This window comes from Saccopteryx bilineata, chromosome 1 (assembly GCF_036850765.1).
Source record: "Saccopteryx bilineata isolate mSacBil1 chromosome 1, mSacBil1_pri_phased_curated, whole genome shotgun sequence".
NCBI classification, from domain to species: domain Eukaryota; kingdom Metazoa; phylum Chordata; class Mammalia; order Chiroptera; family Emballonuridae; genus Saccopteryx; species Saccopteryx bilineata.
The window spans coordinates 13,781,419-13,800,586 of NC_089490.1; the positions used below are offsets into that span (position 1 = coordinate 13,781,419).

The 19,168-nt window shown below is 52.3% G+C and overlaps 1 protein-coding gene and 1 non-coding gene across 2 annotated transcripts; one reads left to right on the forward strand and one right to left on the reverse strand.

Annotated features, from left to right (window-relative positions):
- Window positions 1-3,600: 3,600 nt before the first annotated feature.
- TRNAN-GUU (transfer RNA asparagine (anticodon GUU)) lies at window positions 3,601-3,676 on the forward strand. Its single transcript has one exon. It is a non-coding gene; the product is annotated as a tRNA-Asn (tRNA).
- An 8,897-nt stretch (window positions 3,677-12,573) lies between these two features.
- Window positions 12,574-14,616, reverse strand: CLPS (colipase). The gene is made up of 3 exons (XM_066235565.1): window positions 14,458-14,616; window positions 13,319-13,441; window positions 12,574-12,854 (listed from the first exon to the last, which is right to left on the reverse strand). The coding sequence occupies exons 1-3, from the start codon at window positions 14,539-14,541 to the stop codon at window positions 12,723-12,725; spliced, it is 339 nt and encodes a 112-aa protein (XP_066091662.1). The 5' UTR covers window positions 14,542-14,616; the 3' UTR covers window positions 12,574-12,722.
- Window positions 14,617-19,168: the final 4,552 nt, after the last annotated feature.

Here is a 19,168-nt window from a genome sequence, read left to right on the forward strand (position 1 = left end):
AAGAAGGTATGAAGTCTGCCCAAGATCACACAGCCCCTAAGCAACAGCTGGGACTGAACCAGACGTTGCCAGAGCTCAAGCACACAGACTACGCTATTCTGATGGACCACTGTGATGCACACAGCAAGTGGTCCAGGATGCTGCCAGCCACTGACCGACCGTGGTCCGAGAACGTCCACCCCACCCCCCTTGCTTGTTCCTCCATCTCTTTGGTCTGGGAGCCCGCACAGCACTGCCAGCCTCTCCGGGCAATGCTCCGCCTGGGCAGTCACACCTCACCGCCTACCCTCCGGGCGTTAGTCACATGGTAGTCACATGGCCGATGCTGAGTATTCAGCTGGACCTTAGACGTGCCACCAACACCTCTGGGCCATGAGTCGGAGGACGCCGCTGCTCCTGGTCCTTCTCCTCCTCTCTGTTTTCTTCCTCCTCAGCAGCAGCTCATTTTTTAGTTCACGGCAAATCGCAACTTTGGTAAGGAAACCAGAGGGTACAGTCGCCTCCCCCCGCCACCATCCTAAGACCTGCGCTGTTTGGGGAGGGTGCGCGGGCACAGGCCGACGGGGATGGGGGCTGGAAAGGGGGCAGCAGGGCGTGTTGGGGGGAGGAATGTCTGGGAGCAGAAGATAACTCATCCTAGTCTTGGGAGCTGTGCCAGGATGGAGCCAGGTGCCATCACCGCAGAGGTGACTGGGACACCGCACTCCCCCCACCCCCAGGCTCACAGCTGGTAAGAGAGACATTCACTCACTTATCCGAGCACTTCTATAAATTGTTTCTCTGGGCGCTAGGGAGGGTGCTGCGGGGACGACAGGAAAGTCCTTGCCCTGGTGGAGCTGACGTTCTTCTGTAGGCGGCAAATCAGGACAATATTCATGTTCTCTCCGGCAATAGACACCTGGGGACAAAGAAACTAAGGAAGGGGCTTCAGGAGCAGAGGCGACCTGAAGAGCAGCTGCCGTTTGAAACAGGGTGTTCAGGGAAGGCCTGACTAACAAAGCGAAATTTAAACAGAAGACCCGAAGGGAATAAGGTCCTTCCTAAACGGACACAGCTACCCGGACAGGCTGCTATGGAGGGCCAGAGCATCCCAGGACAAAGGTCGAGAGATGGGACCTTGACCGGCAGGTTCCAAGACTAACGCAGGAGTGAGAGAAGGTGGAAATACCAGGAGAGGAGATCAGAGGTATAAAAAGGACAGAGTATGACATTATCCTCTTTTAATTTATCCGGATGTCCTGCAATCAGCACCCGTTGTTGCGTGAGGACTTGAATCTTAGGGCCTAAGAAATACCACCACGAACAACATCCCGGAGGCTCTAAGCAGGGGAGACACATTTTTATTTTTTTAAATAAAAGAAATGAAGTACTTTCAGAGAATCATAAACGTGAAACAGGGGACTGCTCTAGCTGGGTGTTCCAGAAGGCCTCAGCCTGAGGCCAGGAGAGGGAAGCCGGGAAGCAGCCAGGCAGAGCTCACGGGGCAGGGTGTTCTGGCAGGGGAGCCAGCAGGGCCCATGGCCCGGCAGGTGGATTGGGAGCACTCTGAGTCCCCGTGGCGGCTGCAGGGCGTGTGTGGGGAGGAGCAGGCAGTCAGCCTCGGAATGAATAGACCGGAAGGTCCCATAAAGAATTTCTACGTCTAAATGCTCCAGGAAGTCCTTGAAGGTTCTGAAATACAGAAATGGTGTGATGGGATGTACCTTTAAAAAAAATTTCCCTAGCTGTTCTGGGAAGAACTGATGGCCAGAGAAGGTTGGAGGAGGGGGTGGGGAAGGCGAGGGTGTCAGGGGTGCGGGTGGGGGGACTGGGGTGGCTGCTGAAAGAGTAAAATCAGGGGGAGCAAAAGGAGGCTACTGCAATCCAGCCCTGCTTCCCAGCTTTATTTTCTTTATAGCGCTCAGCCAGGCACAATAGATAGAATTATACACCTTTAACATAAACCATAATTGTTCATCAATAATACCTAACATATATGTGTTAGGCAGAAATGACATACGGATGATATCCAAGTCTTGATTTACTTGATTATTAAGACCAATGGATTTTCTTTTTAATTTTTTAAAATTATTTATTTATTTATTTTATTTATTCATTTTAGAGAGAAGAGAGGGAGGGGGAGAGAGAGAGGAGAGAGAGACAGGGGGGAGGAGCTGAAAGCATCAACTCCCATATGTGCCTTGACCAGGCAAGCCCAGGGTTTCGAACCGGCGACCCCAGCATTTCCAGGTCGACGCTTTATCCACTGCGCCACCACAGGTCAGGCAAGACCAATGGATTTTATACCCGTGCAAACACCCTCACAGCCACCACCCACGTCAACTGACAGAGCATTTCCAGCCCCTCCCCCCCAAGAAGGTTTCCTCAGGATTGCCGCCAGTCAACAGTCAGTCCCAAAGGGAACACTCTCCGGACTGCTGTTGTTGTAGATTAGCGTTGCCTGGTTTTCTCTCGTTTTGTTTTTAAGTGGGGGTGGAGGGAGCAGATATAGAGACAGACTCCTGCATGGAGTCCATCCGGCAGTCACTGTCTGGGCCAATACTCGAACCAGTCAAGCCACTGGCTGCAGGAGGAGAGAGAGAGAGAGAGAGAGAGAGAGAGAGAGAGAGAGAGAGAGGGAGGAGAGGGAACAGGAGGGAAAGAGAAGCAGATGGTCGCTTCTCCTGTGTGCCCCGATTGGGGATCGAACCTGGAACATCTGCACGCCGGGTGATGCTCCATCCACTGAGCCAACTGACCAGGGCCGTGTTGCTTGTTTTTGAACTTCATAGAATGGAATCACACAGTATGTTTCTTTTTTTTTTTTAATTTTTTTATTTTATTTATTCATTTTAGAGAGGAGAGGGAGAGAGAGAGAGAGAGAGAGAGAGAGAAGGGGGGAGAAGTTGGAAGCATCAACTCCATATGTGCCTTGACCAGGCAAGCCCATGGTTTCGAACCGGCAACCTCAGCATTTCGAGGTCGATGCTTTATCCACTGCGCCACCACAGGTCAGGCCAGTATGTTTCTTTGTTGTTGTTTTTTTAGTTTGACTTTTTTTGCTCAAGGTTTTGTCTGTGACCCCATCTGTTTCACTATGGACCTGAGATCTAGCTTCTCTCCCTCAGCTGTGCTTGTCCAAGAGTGTAGTCCAGGGTCCCCAAACTACGGCCCGCGGGCCGCATGCGGCCCCCTGAGGCCATTTATCCGGCCCTGCTGCACTTCCGGAAGGGGCACCTCTTTCACTGGTGGTCAGTGAGAGGAGCACATTGACCATCTCATTAGCCAGAAGCAGGCCTCTAGTCCCCATTGAAATACTGGTCAGTTTGTTGATTTAAATTTACTTGTTCTTTATTTTAAACATTGTATTTGTTCCCGTTTTGTTTTTTTACTTTAAAATAAGATATGTGCAGTGTGCATAGGGATTTGTTCATAGTTTTTTTTATAGTCCGGCCCTCCAACAGTCTGAGGGACAGTGAACTGGCCCCCTGTGTAAAAAGTTTGGGGACCCCTGGTGTAGTCACTGATCACACAGTTTCTTAAATGAATACTAGTGAAAATTAAACCAAAGTTAAAATTCAGTTCCTTAGTCTCACTAGCCACATTTTAAACGCTCAGCAGGCCCTGGCCATTTGGCTCAGTGGTAGAGCGTCGGTCTGTTGTGTGGAGGTCCCGGGTTCGATTCCTGGCCAGGGCACACAGGAGAAGCACCCATCTGCTTCTCCACCCTTCCCCCTCTCCTTCCTCTCTGTCTCTCTCTTCCCCTCCCGCAGCCAAGGCTTCATTGGAGCAAAGATGGCCCGGGTGCTGGGGATGGCTCTGTGGCCTCTGCCTCAGGCTCTAGAGTGGCTCTGGTCGCAACAGAGCAACGCCCCAGATGGGCAGAGCATCGCCCCCTGGTGGGCATGCCGGGTGGATCCCGGTCGGGCGCATGCAGGAGTCTGACTGCCTCCCCGTTTCCAGCTTCAGAAAAATTCAAAAAAAACCCAAAACAAACAAACAAACAAAAAACCCCGCTCAGCAGCCATGCGTGGCTGGTGGCTGCCGAGTTGGACCATGCAGAAAAAGCACATCTTCATCGTTGCCGAAAGTCCTATTGGACCGCTGCTCTGGGCCGTGTCAGCTCCAGGAGGGCAGGCCCTGCTGTTTGTTTTGTCCCGGCTGCATTCCTGGTGCCTGGGAACAGTGTCTGGACGCAGTAGATGTTCAGCATCTGCTGGTTGAACGACTGTTGCAGTTGTCCACAGAGAGGCAATGAATAGCAGTGATAGGTAATAATACAGTGTGGTAAGCCCCAGCTTGGGGGGGGGGGGTCACTGATATGGGTGTCTGCGTGTGTGTGTGTGTGTGTGTGTGTGTGTGTGTGTGTGTCTGGGGGCTGAGGGGTGGGTGACTCTCCAGCTCAGGTGAAAAGGTGGGTAGTGCTTTGCAAAAAGAACTGCACAAGCGAAGACGGGAGGGTCTGCATTTCCCTGCATGCCTGCCGGAGGAGAAGTCTGTTCAGGGGACACTACGGGCTGACCTTTAAGAAACTGTTGAGCTCCTCCAGAACAAGTCGGCAAGCTCTTTCTCCGGTCCCTGTTGTTCCCCAGTCCCCAACTAGAGGTGGCCCAGCCTGGTGGCAGTGATGAGGGCACAATATGGAGGGAGCCAGCTGGACGAAAGCCCTCCACCCCCCGCGGGTGGGCGGGCTGGCGGGAAGGGAAGGGGGTCCGCGGAAGAGCCAGCCAGGTCATCTCCCCACAGGACAACCTGGAGCTCTGCTTCCAGAGCAAGAAGTGCAAGAGCGGGTGCTGCCGCCGGGTGCCCCCAGACTGCGAGTCGCACTGTGCGGCAAAGGGGTCTGAGGGCAGCTTGTGTCACACACAGGTGGGTTCGGGCGCAGGCCCCGGGGCAGGGACCGGGTGGGGGGGATCGCTGGCGGTTGGAGGGAGGGCGCACATGGGGGAGGGGGAAGCCAGGTAGGGAGGCAGAAAAGACCCAAAGCTAGGAATTCTCTGCTGGGAATGCATCTCCAAGCCGCCTATGGCCCGAGGGATCCTCACACCAAGTTTAGCAGCCTGGGTGGGGGCGTGGGGCGTGGCAACGCTTCCCTTCCTCACAGGGGTTCCTGTGCTCCAAGGCTATCTCTGCAAACCCTGAAAGTATCACTGTAAATGGGTGCAGACCGGAGGTCTAGCCCTAACCAGGGTTCTCCTGTCTCAGATTCCCACTCCACCCACCACAGCCCCCAGGAGTTCTGCTGTGGCCCCAGCTGTTCCTGGCTGGAGGTGGGCTGACGCAGCCTCTGAGCTGGGTGTGCAGGAGAGGGGAGTTGATTTACCCAAGAAAGGGTTTAGGAGAGGAGATACGAGGGCACCGAGCAATCCTAGAGGTCAGCATGAAAGAGGCAACCAGAGGCACAGACTGCGAGCAGCTGGGTGAGGGGGTCTTTTATGCCCATGTTCCTCTGTTGCGTGCATGCAAACAGGCCGCAGAGCTGGGCAGGGGTAGAAGTGGGGGCTGCCCCTCAGGGCTGAGGGCAGAGCAGCAGCCAAAGTCACGGTCAAAGTCTTGCCTTTCCCAGATGTTCACCGGGCTGTATAACGAGTGTCCCTGCCAGCCCAACCTGACTTGTGTCTTTCCGAAGAATCAGAAATCGTTTAAAATTATCTACGGCCATTGTAAGAAGATTGATAAAAAGAAGCCAGCTACGAAAAGTGTTTTCTGAAACACCCGCTTCCTTGCCCTCTGCCCCACCTCCCCCACCTCCCCCACCTCCCCCACCCACTCCCCATCCCCATCCACTCAGAACTGGGTGTTCCTGCCCCAGGCCCCAAAGCCTCCCCCAACCCAGGAGGAGCAGGGAGGGAGGATAAGGCACCATCATTGAAATAAAGAGCTTTCAATATTTGCGGCCTTTGAGCTGGGGGACGGGTGGGCTGGACTGGGTTGGGTGTGGGTAGTGAAGAGATGGTGAGATGAGGGAGGAAACAGGAAGGGATTCTCTTGGATTTGGGATTATTGATAAAAGTTTGCAGCCACCAAACTAGTGCCAGCAGGAGTTCCCTATTTGGGGTGCGGTGAAAGAAGAAACTTCATTCAGATGAAGTTTGTAAACCCGGAAGAATCGGAAAGTGGCCTTTGCTGAGACAAGGGGGAGACCTGCTTTTATAAAGTTCCCACCCCGGTCCCTAATTGGGGACTGGGTTCTATGCAAATGAGGAATTCAAATTTGCACAGAGATGCTCTGATTGGTCAGTAAAAATGCAAATGAGTGGCCCTGGCCAGTTGGCTCAGTGGTAGAGCATCGGCCTGGCATGCAGAAGTCCTGGGTTCGATTCCGGCCAGGGCACACAGGAGAAGTGCCCATCTGCTTCTCCACCCCTCCCCCTCTCCTTCCTCTCTGTCTCTCTCTTCCCCTCCTGCAGCCAAGGCTCCATTGGAGCAAAGATGGCCCAGGCGCTGGGGATGGCTCCTTGGCCTCTGCCCCAGGCGCTAGAGTGGCTCTGGTCGCAACAGAGCGACGCCCCGGAGGGACAGAGCATCGCCCCCTGGTGGGCAGAGCGTCACCCCCTGGTGGGCGTGCCGGGTGGATCCCGGTCGGGCGCATGCGGGAGTCTGTCTGACTGTCTCTCCCCGTTTCCGGCTTCAGAAAAATACAGGAAAAAAAATGCAAATGAGGATATTGGATGTGACAGGTCTCAGCCCATTGGTTGGAGACAATTCCAGGACCTCTTTTATAAGGCTTATCTCAGCCTGCCGGAACACAATGCAGAAAGCCACCAGTTTAGTCTGTGATTTTCCCCTGAAATGCAGAGTGGTGAGAAGCCCTTGTTAGCAATGGTTGTTGGAGTCTGATGATGAATTTATGCCCAACTAACTACAAGGAATCCTTCTTGGCAGGTATATTCCTTCTCAGGGTCTCTTCTTTATTGAATAAAAGTCCTTCAGAGGCGACTTGAGCTCCCCTTCCCAATCCTCTCCCTTTCTGCTTCAGCCCACTCCGTAGTAAGCTCAGTTTATACCTGAGCTCTTGGTTTCCAATCTTAAAGTTCAGAAATATGAAAGTGTACAAAACAAACATGTATATAAAGAATTGAATGTTTATTGTACTTAACAGATACCAGGGGTCTTACACACATGATCTCATTTAGTTCTACAAAAACCCTATGAGGAGTAGGTACTGTGACCAATCTATTCTACAGGTCGGGAAACAGAGGGGTTGGGCACTGTCAACATAAGAAACATCTAAAGCTGTAGAGGATTTTTATAAGAATTTATTTAAGCCACCAAACTGAGGACAATTGTCAGGAAGCAGGATCTCAAATACTCCCTAGAATGACAGTTTGTTGAATTAAGAAGAAAACAAAGGAAGACTCCATGAAGTTGGGAGAAAGCAAGGTGAGGATTGACTTACAGCAGTGATTTTCAACTTGTGAGCTGCAAGAATTTTTATAATGTGCGATACCTGACTATTTAGTCAGGGGCACTCACCTCTTTTCCCTTAGATTGTCAAATAAAAATAATGACAACAGCCAACACAACAATAGCTGTCCAGTGTGAAGGTCCTGTATTGAACCATAAATCTATAAGTCATAATAATAGAGTTGCATCTTTTTTTTTTTTTTTTCATTTTTCTGAAGCTGGAAACAGGGAGAGACAGTCAGACAGACTCCCGCATGCGCCTGACCGGGATCCACCCGGCACGCCCACCAGGGGCGATGCTCTGCCCACCAGGGGGCGATGCTCTTCCCCTCCGGGGCGTCGCCATGTTGCGACCAGAGCTACTCTAGCGCCTGAGGCAGCGGCCACAGAGCCATCCCCAGCGCCCGGGCCATCTTTGCTCCAATGGAGCCTTGGCTGCAGGAGGGGAAGAGAGAGACAGAGAGGAAGGCGCGGCGGAGGGGTGGAGAAGCAAATGGGCGCTTCTCCTGTGTGCCCTGGCCGGGAATCGAACCCGGGTCCTCCGCAGGCTAGGCCGACGCTCTACCGCTGAGCCAACCGGCCAGGGCCCGAGTTGCATCTTATTGATCATGTCACATAAGAAGGTTGCATCTGATTGGTTAATTCTTTTTTTTTTTTAAAGACTTTATTTATTGCATTTTTAGAGAGGAGAGAGAGAGGCAGGGAGAGAGAGAGAAAGAGAAGGGAGAGGAGCAGGAAGCATCAACTCCCATATGTGCCTTGACCAGGCAAGCCCAGAGTTTCGAACCCGCAACCTCAGCATTCTAGGTCAATGTTTTATCCACTGCGCCACCACCACAGGTCAGGCTGATTGGTTAATTCTTGGTATCAGAAATCCTTATATACAAGTATAGGCACTGCTTTTTTTTATTTATTCATTTTTAGAGAGGAGAGAGAGAGACAGAGAAAGAGAAGGCGGGAGGAACTGGAAGCATCAACTCCCATATGTGCCTTGACCAGGCAAGCCCAAGGTTTTGAACCGGCAACCTCAGTATTTCCAGGTTGACGCTTTATCCACTGCGCCACCACAGGTCAGGCTAGGCACTGCTTTTTTAAAAAGTCATTTTGTAGCAAGGAAAGCCATCTAAAAGGATGCAGAGGATGATGAACACAGAGTCTTTCAGACTCACCACAAAGGGTAGAAAAGGTGGTGGTGAGACTCAGAAATTCTACATAAGAGAACTGAGGCCCTGGCCGAATGGCTCAGTAATTAGAGTGTCCGCTCAGCATATGCATGTCCCAGATTTGATTTCTGGTCAGAGCACATTAGAGAAGCGAACCATCAGCTTCTCTTCCCCTTCCTCTCCCCCTTCTCTCCTTCTTCCCTTCCTGCAGCCAGTGGCTCAATTGGTTCAAGCATCCTCCTCAGGCACTAAAAAATCGCTTGATTGATTTAAGCAGCAGCCCCAGACAGGGGTTTCCAGGTGGATCCTGGTCAGGCTGCATGCAGGAGTCTATCTCTCTATACCCTGTCCTCTCACTTAAAAAAAAAAAGAAAAGAAAGAATTAATCTTCTCTGGTCTTAGGTAGATAATAAGGTGGTTCAGAAAAAAGCCTAATCTTAAATGCCTTCAAAATAATTTTATGCCACAGCGGCGTGTTCTAGACCCCTTCACAAGTCATGGGTGTTCAGCTGCCTCTGTGGTCATTGACAGAGGACTCTGCTGCCAGAATCTAGAGAAAGTGTGGGGAGAAGGTACTTGGAAGTGTGAGACTATCTTCTGCTATAGTGAGTCAACTCTCTAATGCTGGAAGGCCGCAGAGATTGAGGGTCGATGGCAGCACTGTCCAACGGAAACAAATGTGAGCCACACATGTCATTTAAACTTTTCTAACGGTCACACCAAAAGTAAAAGGAAACAGGTGGTATCAATTCTGATAATATATTTTATTTATAACCCAATCAAAACTGTTGTCATTTAGCCTGACCAGTGGTGGCAAACTGGGACGCTCAGGTCCCAGGTTCAAAACCCCAAGGTTGCCGGCTTGAGCGTGCATGGGATTATTATTATAATCCCATGGTCTCTGGCTTGAGCTCAAGGTCGCTGGCTTGAGCAAGGGGTCGCGGTTTGGCTTTAGCCCCCCGATCAAAGCACATAAGAGAAGCAATCAATGAACAACTAAAGTGACACAATTGTGAGCTGATGCTTCTCATCCCTCCCTTCCTGTCTCTCTCTAAAACAAACAAACAAAAACCTGTTATCATTTCAACATGCAAAAATTATCTGAGATATTTTACTTTTTATTTTTTGAAGTAGGGCTTCAAAATCCAGTTTTCGTGTTGTACTTCTCTAGATTCAGATGAGCCACGTGTCAAGTGACCAACATCTGGCTGACTGATAGTTACCGTATCAGACAGCATCAGTATCCAGGTCTAGCATGAGGAGTTCATGGACTCGAGGCTGCAAACACCCTTGCTCTTGTCACTGAGTATCTAGCAGTTCTAGAAAAACGTGGCAGCAATATGGGGAGTTCCTGGGAGTAGGCTATGAAGGAGGAAAGCGGTAATTAATGGCAAGGCTACAGCCGTTAGGACATTGTTATATGAATTAGAAATAGGTGACTCCTCCGGACTCAAGGCTTCGTGAAAGAAAGGAGCTTTTGACAAGAGCAACAACAACCCGAGGCTCCCCTTTGTCCAGCAGTCTTGTATCAGCCAGGTTCAGTGCAGACAAACAAGAACCACTCCGAGTATTTGGGGTGGAAAAGATTTAATACAAGAGAACAGGGTTCTGGGTCACTGGCTTTTGAAGAACCCAACTTTCTACTCACTCCTGCAAACTAGGGACCTTTTCCTCGTATCCCCCACAGTCTGTAACACAGTGCTGGGCACTGTGGTCACTCAGTAACTGTGTGAAGAAGTGAGTGAGTGCAGACACCCCCAGGACTCAATCTGGGCACCCAGGAGTATGCTGACCCTTGCTTCGGGGCCTGAGACCCTTAGCTAGGTTAAGGTGTTAAAAGCCACTCCCGTTGAGCACTAACTCAGGGGTGGCAGACACTGTTACCAGCCCTTGCCCCTCTCTTCTTGCTAACTGAACCCCAGTATTGTTTGGGTGGTATGTGCCCAGCCCCTGGAGAGGGGCCACAGTCTAAGCTAGTGATGGCAATCCCATTCCCTGTACCCAATACTGTTTTTCCAGCCTCTCTTGCAGCCAGTGGTGGTCAGGTGACCTAGTTGTAGACATGGAGATACAGAGAAGTCTGCCTGGAGGCTTTGGGGTAAGACAAGAAGGTCTGCTAGGGCCAACACTGTCCTCACCCCCTCTATCACCCACCCTCTACTCCACGCTTCCTAACTTAGCATACGGTGGGACGGTCTGACGGAATGACGTTAGGAGCAGCTATGAAGACATTTATCAACTGTGCAAAGGTCAGGAGAAGAGCAGATCTGTCAAACCCCAAACAAGTAACTTTTATTTTATTTTTTTTTAGCGAGAGAGAGACAGACAGACAGGAAGGGAGAGAAATGAAAAGCATCAACTCATAGTTGTGGCACTTTAGTTGTTCATTGATTGCTTTCTCACATGTGCCTTGACCAGGGGGCTCCAGCCAAGCCAGTGACCCCTTGCTCAAGCCAACAACCTTGGGCTCAAGCCAGCTACCTTGGGGTCATGTCTATAATCCCATGCTCAAGCTAGTGACCTTGGGGTTTCGAACCTGGGTCTTCAGAGTCCCAGACCAACGCTCTATCCCACTGCACCACTGCCTGATCAGGCTACAAATGACTTCTTGATTCATGAGAAATATATGCCCTTATTTGTTTATTTAACCCATCATTAGTTGGGTTTTTTGTTAGAGCTGAATTTGTCCTGATTCATAAGCCTAATGGTTACTCAAAGGATTCAGTGATCCCAGAACTATAGATTTCCGGGTCTGGGAGAACACCTTGATTTCACGTAGTCCCTTCTCCCATTGTTTTTTTTTTTTTTTTTTTTTTTTTTCATTTTTCTGAAGCTGGAAACAGGGAGAGACAGTCAGACAGACTCCCGCATGCGCCCGACCCGGGATCCACCCGGCACGCCCACCAGGGGCGGTACTCTGCCCCCCAGGGGGCGATGCTCTGCCCATCCTGGGCGTCGCCATATTGCGACCAGAGCCACTCTAGCGCCTGGGGCAGAGGCCACAGAGCCATCCCCAGCGCCCGGGCCATCTTTGCTCCAATGGAGCCTCGGCTGCGGGAGGGGAAGAGAGAGACAGAGAGGAAAGCGCGGCGGAGGGGTGGAGAAGCAAATGGGCGCTTCTCCTATGTGCCCTGGCCGGGAATCGAACCCGGGTCCTCCGCACGCTAGGCCGACGCTCTACCGCTGAGCCAACCGGCCTCCCATTGTTTTTGTGTGTATCTGCTCCCCGGCGTCCCCACGAAGGGGTCAGTGAACCTCTACCCACACATCTCAGAGAGGGGGACCCCAGATTGCATGGCTCCGGGGTGTATAAAATTTTTGTATTAAGCCAAAACTAAATTTCTTGCAACTCCACCCCATTGTCTTGGTATGGATAATTGGGAAAGAACAGGGAATCATTGGTGTGTGTTTGTGTGTGTATGTGTGTGTGTGTTTGTGTGTGTATGTGTGGGGGGGTGAGTTAGATGGGTTTAGTGCCAACTTTTCTAATTCTGTGACATTGAGCAAGGTACTTAACCTCTCTGAACCTTAGTCTCTTTGATCTCTAAAGTGAAGACAGTAAACTCTCCCAGGGTCATTGAGAGGATCTGATTCATGAGCACAGTGAGCCCAGTATCAATAGTCTTCACAATGTTAACGGACCCTTCCGACTCAGGCTGTGTCCGGTGGCTGTCACATCTGAGAGCTGGGCCCAGAAAAGAGGTGTGAGCCCGGCACAGGGGACAGATAAGCGCTGGTGCAGGACAAAGACCATGAGTCACTGTGGTTCCCCACCAGAGGTGTGTGTGCGCGCGGGTGCTTGTCTGTCTGAGAGCTTGAAGGGCACGCAGGGCACACACGGAGGTGTGACTGCTCCCCAGAACCGGAGAGCACCTCTGCCTTACAACCTTGTTTCCTGCAGCCTGGCGTCCGAGCCACCACTCCTTCCTCCGACCTGGCTGATGGCTGCCCTGATGGGGCAGAGCCGTGATGGAAGGAACACCGAGGAAGACCCCAACTCAGCAATTACAGCCAGGGGCCGGGAGAAGGTTTGCAGGAGGGGCTTTAATTGCCAAGAACCCAATCAGAAAATGGAGACGCTGGTCAGGGGGGTGGCCAGCCAGGGCGAGGGGGTAAAGGAGGAGCGTCTGTCTGCCCGCGGGGCTAGGCCCGCGGCTGAGTGGGTGGTGGGTTTCACTCCGCGGTGCGTGAAGGGTCCCGGCAGAAGCCGAAGTTGGTGTTGACGATGGAGCCCACGATGGACTTGTCGGCCTCGCATTTCAGGCCCCGCTCACAGGGACACTTGTAGTAAACCCCATAGAGCGTCTGCGGAGACAGGGAATCAGGGGAGGCGCAGGCCTCGCGTGCCCTGGGTCTGACCCCACGTCCCGGCAAGCAGTCGGGCTTTTCAGACGGTGCTTCCCCGGACTGCCTCCACGGGGGGCGCCCCGGGCCTGACCCCACGTCCCGGCAGGCAGTCGGGCTTCTCAGATGGTGCTTCTCTGCACTGCCTCCACGGGGGGCGCCCCGGACCGGCCCTGCCTCTATTTACCCACCCATGAAATGGGGATCTCAAATCCCTGCCTCCCGGCCCCTCTCACTGGTCAGTTGTGAGAGACCATGGGATGGAAAAGCGCTTTGAAGCCTACTGACCTTCCTCTGGGCGCCTCCTCCAGGATCCCATCCCCAAGGCGCGGGCCCTCCGCCGCTGGGCTGCCCCCGCCCCTGCCCCGCCCCCGCCCCCGCCCCCACCCTCACCCGGACACCTAGTCCGCCCGCACGGCACCCACCTTGGCAGAGCACTCGCTGTTCTCGCTGGCCTTGGGTGCGCAGCGGGCCAGGCTCAGCCCACTTGTCCGGTGGCAGCATTTGCTCTTGCACTGGGCGCTGTTCATGCAGAGCTCGCCCTCGTCCTGCAGGAGGCGAGGGGGGGTGGTGGCAGCTGTCAGCCAGGACCCCTCCCCCAGGTCCCGGTGATAACCCCTCCGCTGCACCCCTACCCCCCCCTCTGCTGCGGGAGAAGCAGCCCTGGGCGGGGGGCAGGACGCCCGGTTCTAGCACTAGCCAACTCCCTGAGTGACCTTGGGGGAAGTCACCGCCCCACGCTCTGCCTCAGTGTTCTCGTGGAAGGTGCACACGTGGCCCCAAAACACGGTCTGGGAACCTGTTGGAGTCCCACACCCCTTAGAGGAAGGAGCCTGTGATAATTAATCAAGAACCATCCCGCTGGAAAACCCCTCTCTCCCTGCACGGACTTTTGTATGTAACCTCAGGGGGACCCTAACCTCAACCACCAAGCCCATGCGCGGCACGCACGGAAGACTCTCTGGACCGGGTGCTTGGGCCTGCGCTGCCCTGGGTGGAGAGGCAGTGTGGGGCCGCGAGGACAGGTGGCTCTGGAGTCCGGGGCCTGGGCTCTATCCCTGCTCAACGCTTTCCAGCTGTGTGACCTCAGGCAGGTGGCCTAACCTTCCCCTATGTCCGATCTCCATGTGTATCAAACAGGGTTGATCATGTAACAGGACTCGTCTCAGGTGGTTAGTGTGAGGGCCCAACGAGCGGTGCGCGGGAGGCGTTTAGACCTGCGCCTGGCACTCAGGAAATGCGCCCTGTAAGTCAAAGCCGGGCTCACTGAGGGAGGTTGTTAAACCCCTTGCCTCTGAGCCAGGGTTTCTACCGTGGGTGCCTCTGGCTCTGGATCCTTTAAAACTCGCTTAGCTGGGCTGAACCACTGCTCTGAGCATGTGCCAGGCTGACTAGCCTCGTCTGGGGCCCCTGGGGCATGGGACAGGGCACAGCAGTAAAGGAAGAGATGCCCCACCTCCCAGCCCTCTGGCAGCCCCTGGTGGGGACATCACAGGTCAAGGCCCAAGCTTACAAAATCCCCACTGAGGGGCCCAGATGACTCCTCCCCTGAAGAGCCTCTTACCAGGTTGACAACAATTCCCCGGGGGTCAGGGACCGCATAGGTCACTGCGAGGGTGACGAGCAGAAGGACGAGGATCTTCTCCATGATGAAGGGTCGCAACCAGCAGGTCAGATGGCAGAAGACAGAACCAGCTGGGCTGGTAGGGCTATAAAAGGAGCCCAGTCCACATGTGACTGACCTTTGCCATCTCTCAGGGTCTGCCGTGAGCAGAGGCCCAGCTGTGGCCAAGCTGCTGGGGGGAGGCCCCCCCCTTTAGCTAAGGCTCCCACTCACCCTGTCCCTACTCAAGGCCACGTGCAAGTGGGAGGAGGTCTGTGAGCCGCCGGTGGCCCAGGGCAGGAAGCTGGGAAGGGTGCAGCTGCCCGCGTGTGCTCAGGTGCAGGACGGGAGCAGTCTTCCCAGAGGGACAGCTTGCTACAGCCAGGGACCTCTCCCCAGCCCCAGAGACGGAGACGGAAAAGGGCTCCACCACCGAGGCCCCAGACTGCGTCGCCTCAAGTGCAGACCTGGCTTCAAAACAGCACCAACTAGCTGCATGACCTTGAACAAGTTGTTTAAATTTGTAAGCTCCCTGAGCCTGTGTCCTCATGTATCTGTGGAGGATGAGGGCTCCTTCACCAGGGGAGCATTGAATAAGACGATGGATGTGGTGTAAGAGCATGGATGGACCTAGAGGGTATTATGCCAAGTGAAATCAGTCAGACAGAGCAAGACAAATACCACACGATTTCACGTATATGTGGAATCTAGAACGAAACAAACCGACTCACAGATACAGAGAACAGACTGATGGCTGCCAGGTGGGAGGAGTTTGGGGGCCGGGTGAAAAAGGTGAAGGGATCAAGAAGTACAAATAGGAGTTACAGACTCATCATGGAATATAAAGTACAGCATAAGGAATATAATCAATAACATTGTAATAACTATGTATGGTGCCAGGTGGGTATTAGACTTATGGGGGGGAATCTGTCGAATTACTATGTGTACACCTGAAACTAATATAATATTGAATGTCAACTATAATTGAAGAATTAAAATAGATTAAAATAAACATTTAAAAAAGACAATATAGGCCCTCGCTGGGTAGCTCAGTTGGTTAGAGCACCGTCTCCATACACCAAGGTTGTAGGTTCGATCCCCGGTCAGGGCACATACAAGAATCAACCAATGAATGCATGAATAAGTGGAACAACATATAGATGTTTCTCCTTCTCTCCCTCTCTCCTTTACTCTCTCTCTCTCTCTTTCTCTTAATTCAGTAAATAAAAAAATTAGCCCTGGCCGGTTGGCTCAGTGGTAGAGCATCGGCCTGGTGTGCAGAAGTCCCGGGTTCGATTCCTGGCCAGGGCACACAGGAGAGGCGCCCATCTGCTTCTCCGCCCCTCCCCCTCTCCTTCCTCTCTGTCTCTCTCTTCCCCTCCGGCAGCGAGGCTCCATTGGAGCAAGGATGGCCTGGGCGCTGGGGATGGCTCCTTGGCCTCTGCCCCAGGCGCTGGAGTGGCTCTGGTCGCTGCAGGGCCACGCCCCGGAGGGGCAGAGGATCGCCCCCTGGTGGGCAGAGCGTCGCCCCCTGGTGGGCGTGCCGGGTGGATCCCAGTCGGGCGCATGCGGGAGTCTGTCTGTCTCTCCCCGTTTCCAGCTTCGGAAAAATACCAATAAATAAATAAATAAATAAATAAATAAATAAATAAATAAATAAATAATTTTAAAAAGACCATGTAAGTAGAATCCCTCCCTGTAGAAGTGCCTGGCATGTAGTAGGTGCTCAGCCTGAGTACCACCTCCTTCCCCTCCCCCTTACACCGCTGGAGGGCAGCATATAAGGGAGCAGCTGGAAGAAACAGGCAGGAGCCCCTCAAAATGGGAGAAACCCACCCATTTCCAGAGACGCGGAGATACCATTGATTACTGTCCTCTTTTCTTTTATGGAACTCAGTATTTAAAACCACTTTCCCTCTGAGCTCATCCTGGCCCCCCTGGCTCTCCCCATCCCCTCTCACCCAACACTCCTCAGAGCTGAGCCACAGGGAAGCTAATTATGGTTCTGGTCTCACGAGGGAAGAGCAGGAGCCTGGGGAAGGAACGGAGGAGCTATTTCTATCTGTGAGTGGAGCTGTGCAAAAGCCATCAGTCCTGTCCCCCGCTGGTCACTGCCAACTTCCCAGAGGAGAAAGACTTGTCACAAAACCCGCAATTTAAGAAGAGGAAACACAGGTAACAACACAAATATGTTAACGCAGGTTTTTTTTCTTTTTTTAGATTTTATTTATTCATTTTTAGAGAGAGAGACTAAAGAGAAAGAGAGAGAGAGAAGAGGGAGAGGAGGAGCTGGAACCATCAACTCCCATTTGTGCCTTGACCAGGCAAGCTGAGGGTTTGAACCAGTGACCTCAGCATTCCAGGTTGTTGCTTTATCCACTGCGCCACCATAGGTCAGGCCCTCAGGGTTCTTTTTTTTTTTTTTTTTTTTTGCATTTTTCTGAAGCTGGAAACAGGGAGAGACAGTCAGACAGACTCCCGCATGCGCCCGACCGGGATCCACCCGGCACGCCCACCAGGGGGCGACGCTCTGCCCACCAGGGGGCGATGCTCTGCCCATCCTGGGCGTCGCCATGTTGCGACCCTCCTGGGTGTCGCCATGTTGCAACCAGAGCCACTCTAGCGCCTGGGGCAGAGGCCACAGAGCCATCCCCAGCGCCCGGGCCATCTTTGCTCCAATGGAGCCTTGGCTGCGGGAGGGGAAGAGAGAGACAGAGAGGAAAGCGCGGCGGAGGGGTGGAGAAGCAAATGGGCGCTTCTCCTATGTGCCCTGGCCGGGAATCGAACCCGGGTCCCTCAGGGTTCTTTTTAATGGTGAAAACCCAGAAACTGCCAGGACATCCCAAAAGGGGTAATGATTAAACAATTATTGTACGAGCATTCAAATAATGTTTTTGGGAAAAAAATTGTAATATGAGAAAGTATTAATGGTGTGATGTTAAGTAAAAAAATTGGATACTAAATTGTGTATAGATTACCATCTAACCATGTAAAGCAGTATGTGTAGAAGGAGGGAAATACATAAAAATGTTCGCAGAGGTAATAATAATTATAAAATTAAATAACGAACATTTTTGAGCATTCCTTCATGTGAGCCCCTGGGCTAATAGTGTACACATAGCTCACCTGAGCTTTATGTTATTGAAACTATTATCATCCCCATTTTGTGTATGAAGAAAGTGAGGCTTAGGAAGGCTAAGTCCAGGGAGAGTTACTTAGCTAATAACTGCTGACTCAAAGCCCAATCTGTCTAAAGCCAAAGTTCACCTTTTAAACATTATCTTGTCTTTCCTTAGCTCCTGATTTTGGCGATACAGTATGTGTGATTTTTATCCTTTCATGAATTTTCCTAATTCTCTAGTTACTTAACCAGCTACTTACTTATAAAGTCAGGATAAACATGTATGTTTTGAAAAAGATGGGATGGCCGTGGCCGGGCAGCTCGGTTGGTTAGAGCATCATCCAGATACACCAGGATTGTGAGTTTGATCCCCAGTCAGGGCACATACAAGAGTCAACCAACGAGTGCATAAATAAGTGGGACAATAAATTGATGTTTCTCTCTCTGTCTCTGTCTCTCTCCCCCCTTCCCTTTCTCTAAAATCAATAAGTAAAATTTTTTTTTTGTATTTTTCTGAAGTTGGAAACGGGGAGGCAGTCAGACAGACTACCGCATGCGCCCGACCGGGATCCACCCGGCATGCCCACCAGGGGGTGATGCTCTGCCCATCTGGGGCGCTGCTCAGTTATGGCCAGAGCCTTTCTAGCGCCTGAGGCAGAGGCCATGGAGCCATCCTCAGCACCCGGGGCCAACTTTGCTCCAATGGAGCCTTGGCTGCGGGAGGGGAAGAGAGAGACAGAGAGGAAGGAGAGGGGGAGGGGTGGAGAAGCAGATGGGCGCTTCTCCTGTGTGCCCTGGCCGGGAATCGAACCCGGGACTCCTGCACGCCAGGCTGACGCTTTACCACTGAGCCAACCAGCCAGGGCCAATAAGTAAATTTTTAAAAACAGAAAAAGGGGGGGAAGAAATATTTGACAAAAACATAAAGAGGAGAAAAACATTGTATCAAAAAGTATGTTAGCCCTGGCCGGTTGGCTCAGCGGTAGAGCGTCGGCCTAGCGTGCGGAGGACCCGGGTTCGATTCCCGGCCAGGGCACACAGGAGAAGCGCCCATTTGCTTCTCCACCCCTCCGCCGCGCTTTCCTCTCTGTCTCTCTCTTCCCCTCCCGCAGCCAAGGCTCCATTGGAGCAAAGATGGCCCGGGCGCTGGGGATGGCTCTGTGGCCTCTTCCTCAGGCGCTAGAGTGGCTCTGGTCCCAACATGGCGACGCCCAGGATGGGCAGAGCGTCGCCCCTGGTGGGCGTGCCGGATGGATCCCGGTCGGGCGCATGCGGGAGTCTGTCTGACTGTCTCTCCCTGTTTCCAGCTTCAGAAAAGTGAAAAAACAAAAAACAAAAAACAAAAAACCACCCAAGGTGATCCCAATATAGTCATCCTGCTGTCCCTAACCCTTCACTCCCCTTTAAAAAAAAAAAAAAAAAGTATGTTAAGGGCTGAGAAATCTCAAGGAAAGTATATTTTGCAGTTGCTACTGTTATCAGGCTGCATTGCAAAGATATATGTATATATAATGTATTTATAAATAATTATAAAATAATATATGTATACAT

What these genes read in the sequence shown, in the direction of transcription:
- CLPS (XM_066235565.1), bottom strand. Translation starts at nt 14,541, where the DNA reads ATGGAGAAGATCCTCGTCCTTCTGCTCGTCACCCTCGCAGTGACCTAT. An exon ending in GGGGAATTGTTGTCAACCTG is followed by an intron (nt 13,442 to 14,457) that starts GTAAGAGGCTCT and finishes CGCCTCCTGCAG; the next exon opens with GACGAGGGCGAGCTCTGCAT. An exon ending in ACAGCGAGTGCTCTGCCAAG is followed by an intron (nt 12,855 to 13,318) that starts GTGGGTGCCGTG and finishes CTGTCTCCGCAG; the next exon opens with ACGCTCTATGGGGTTTACTA.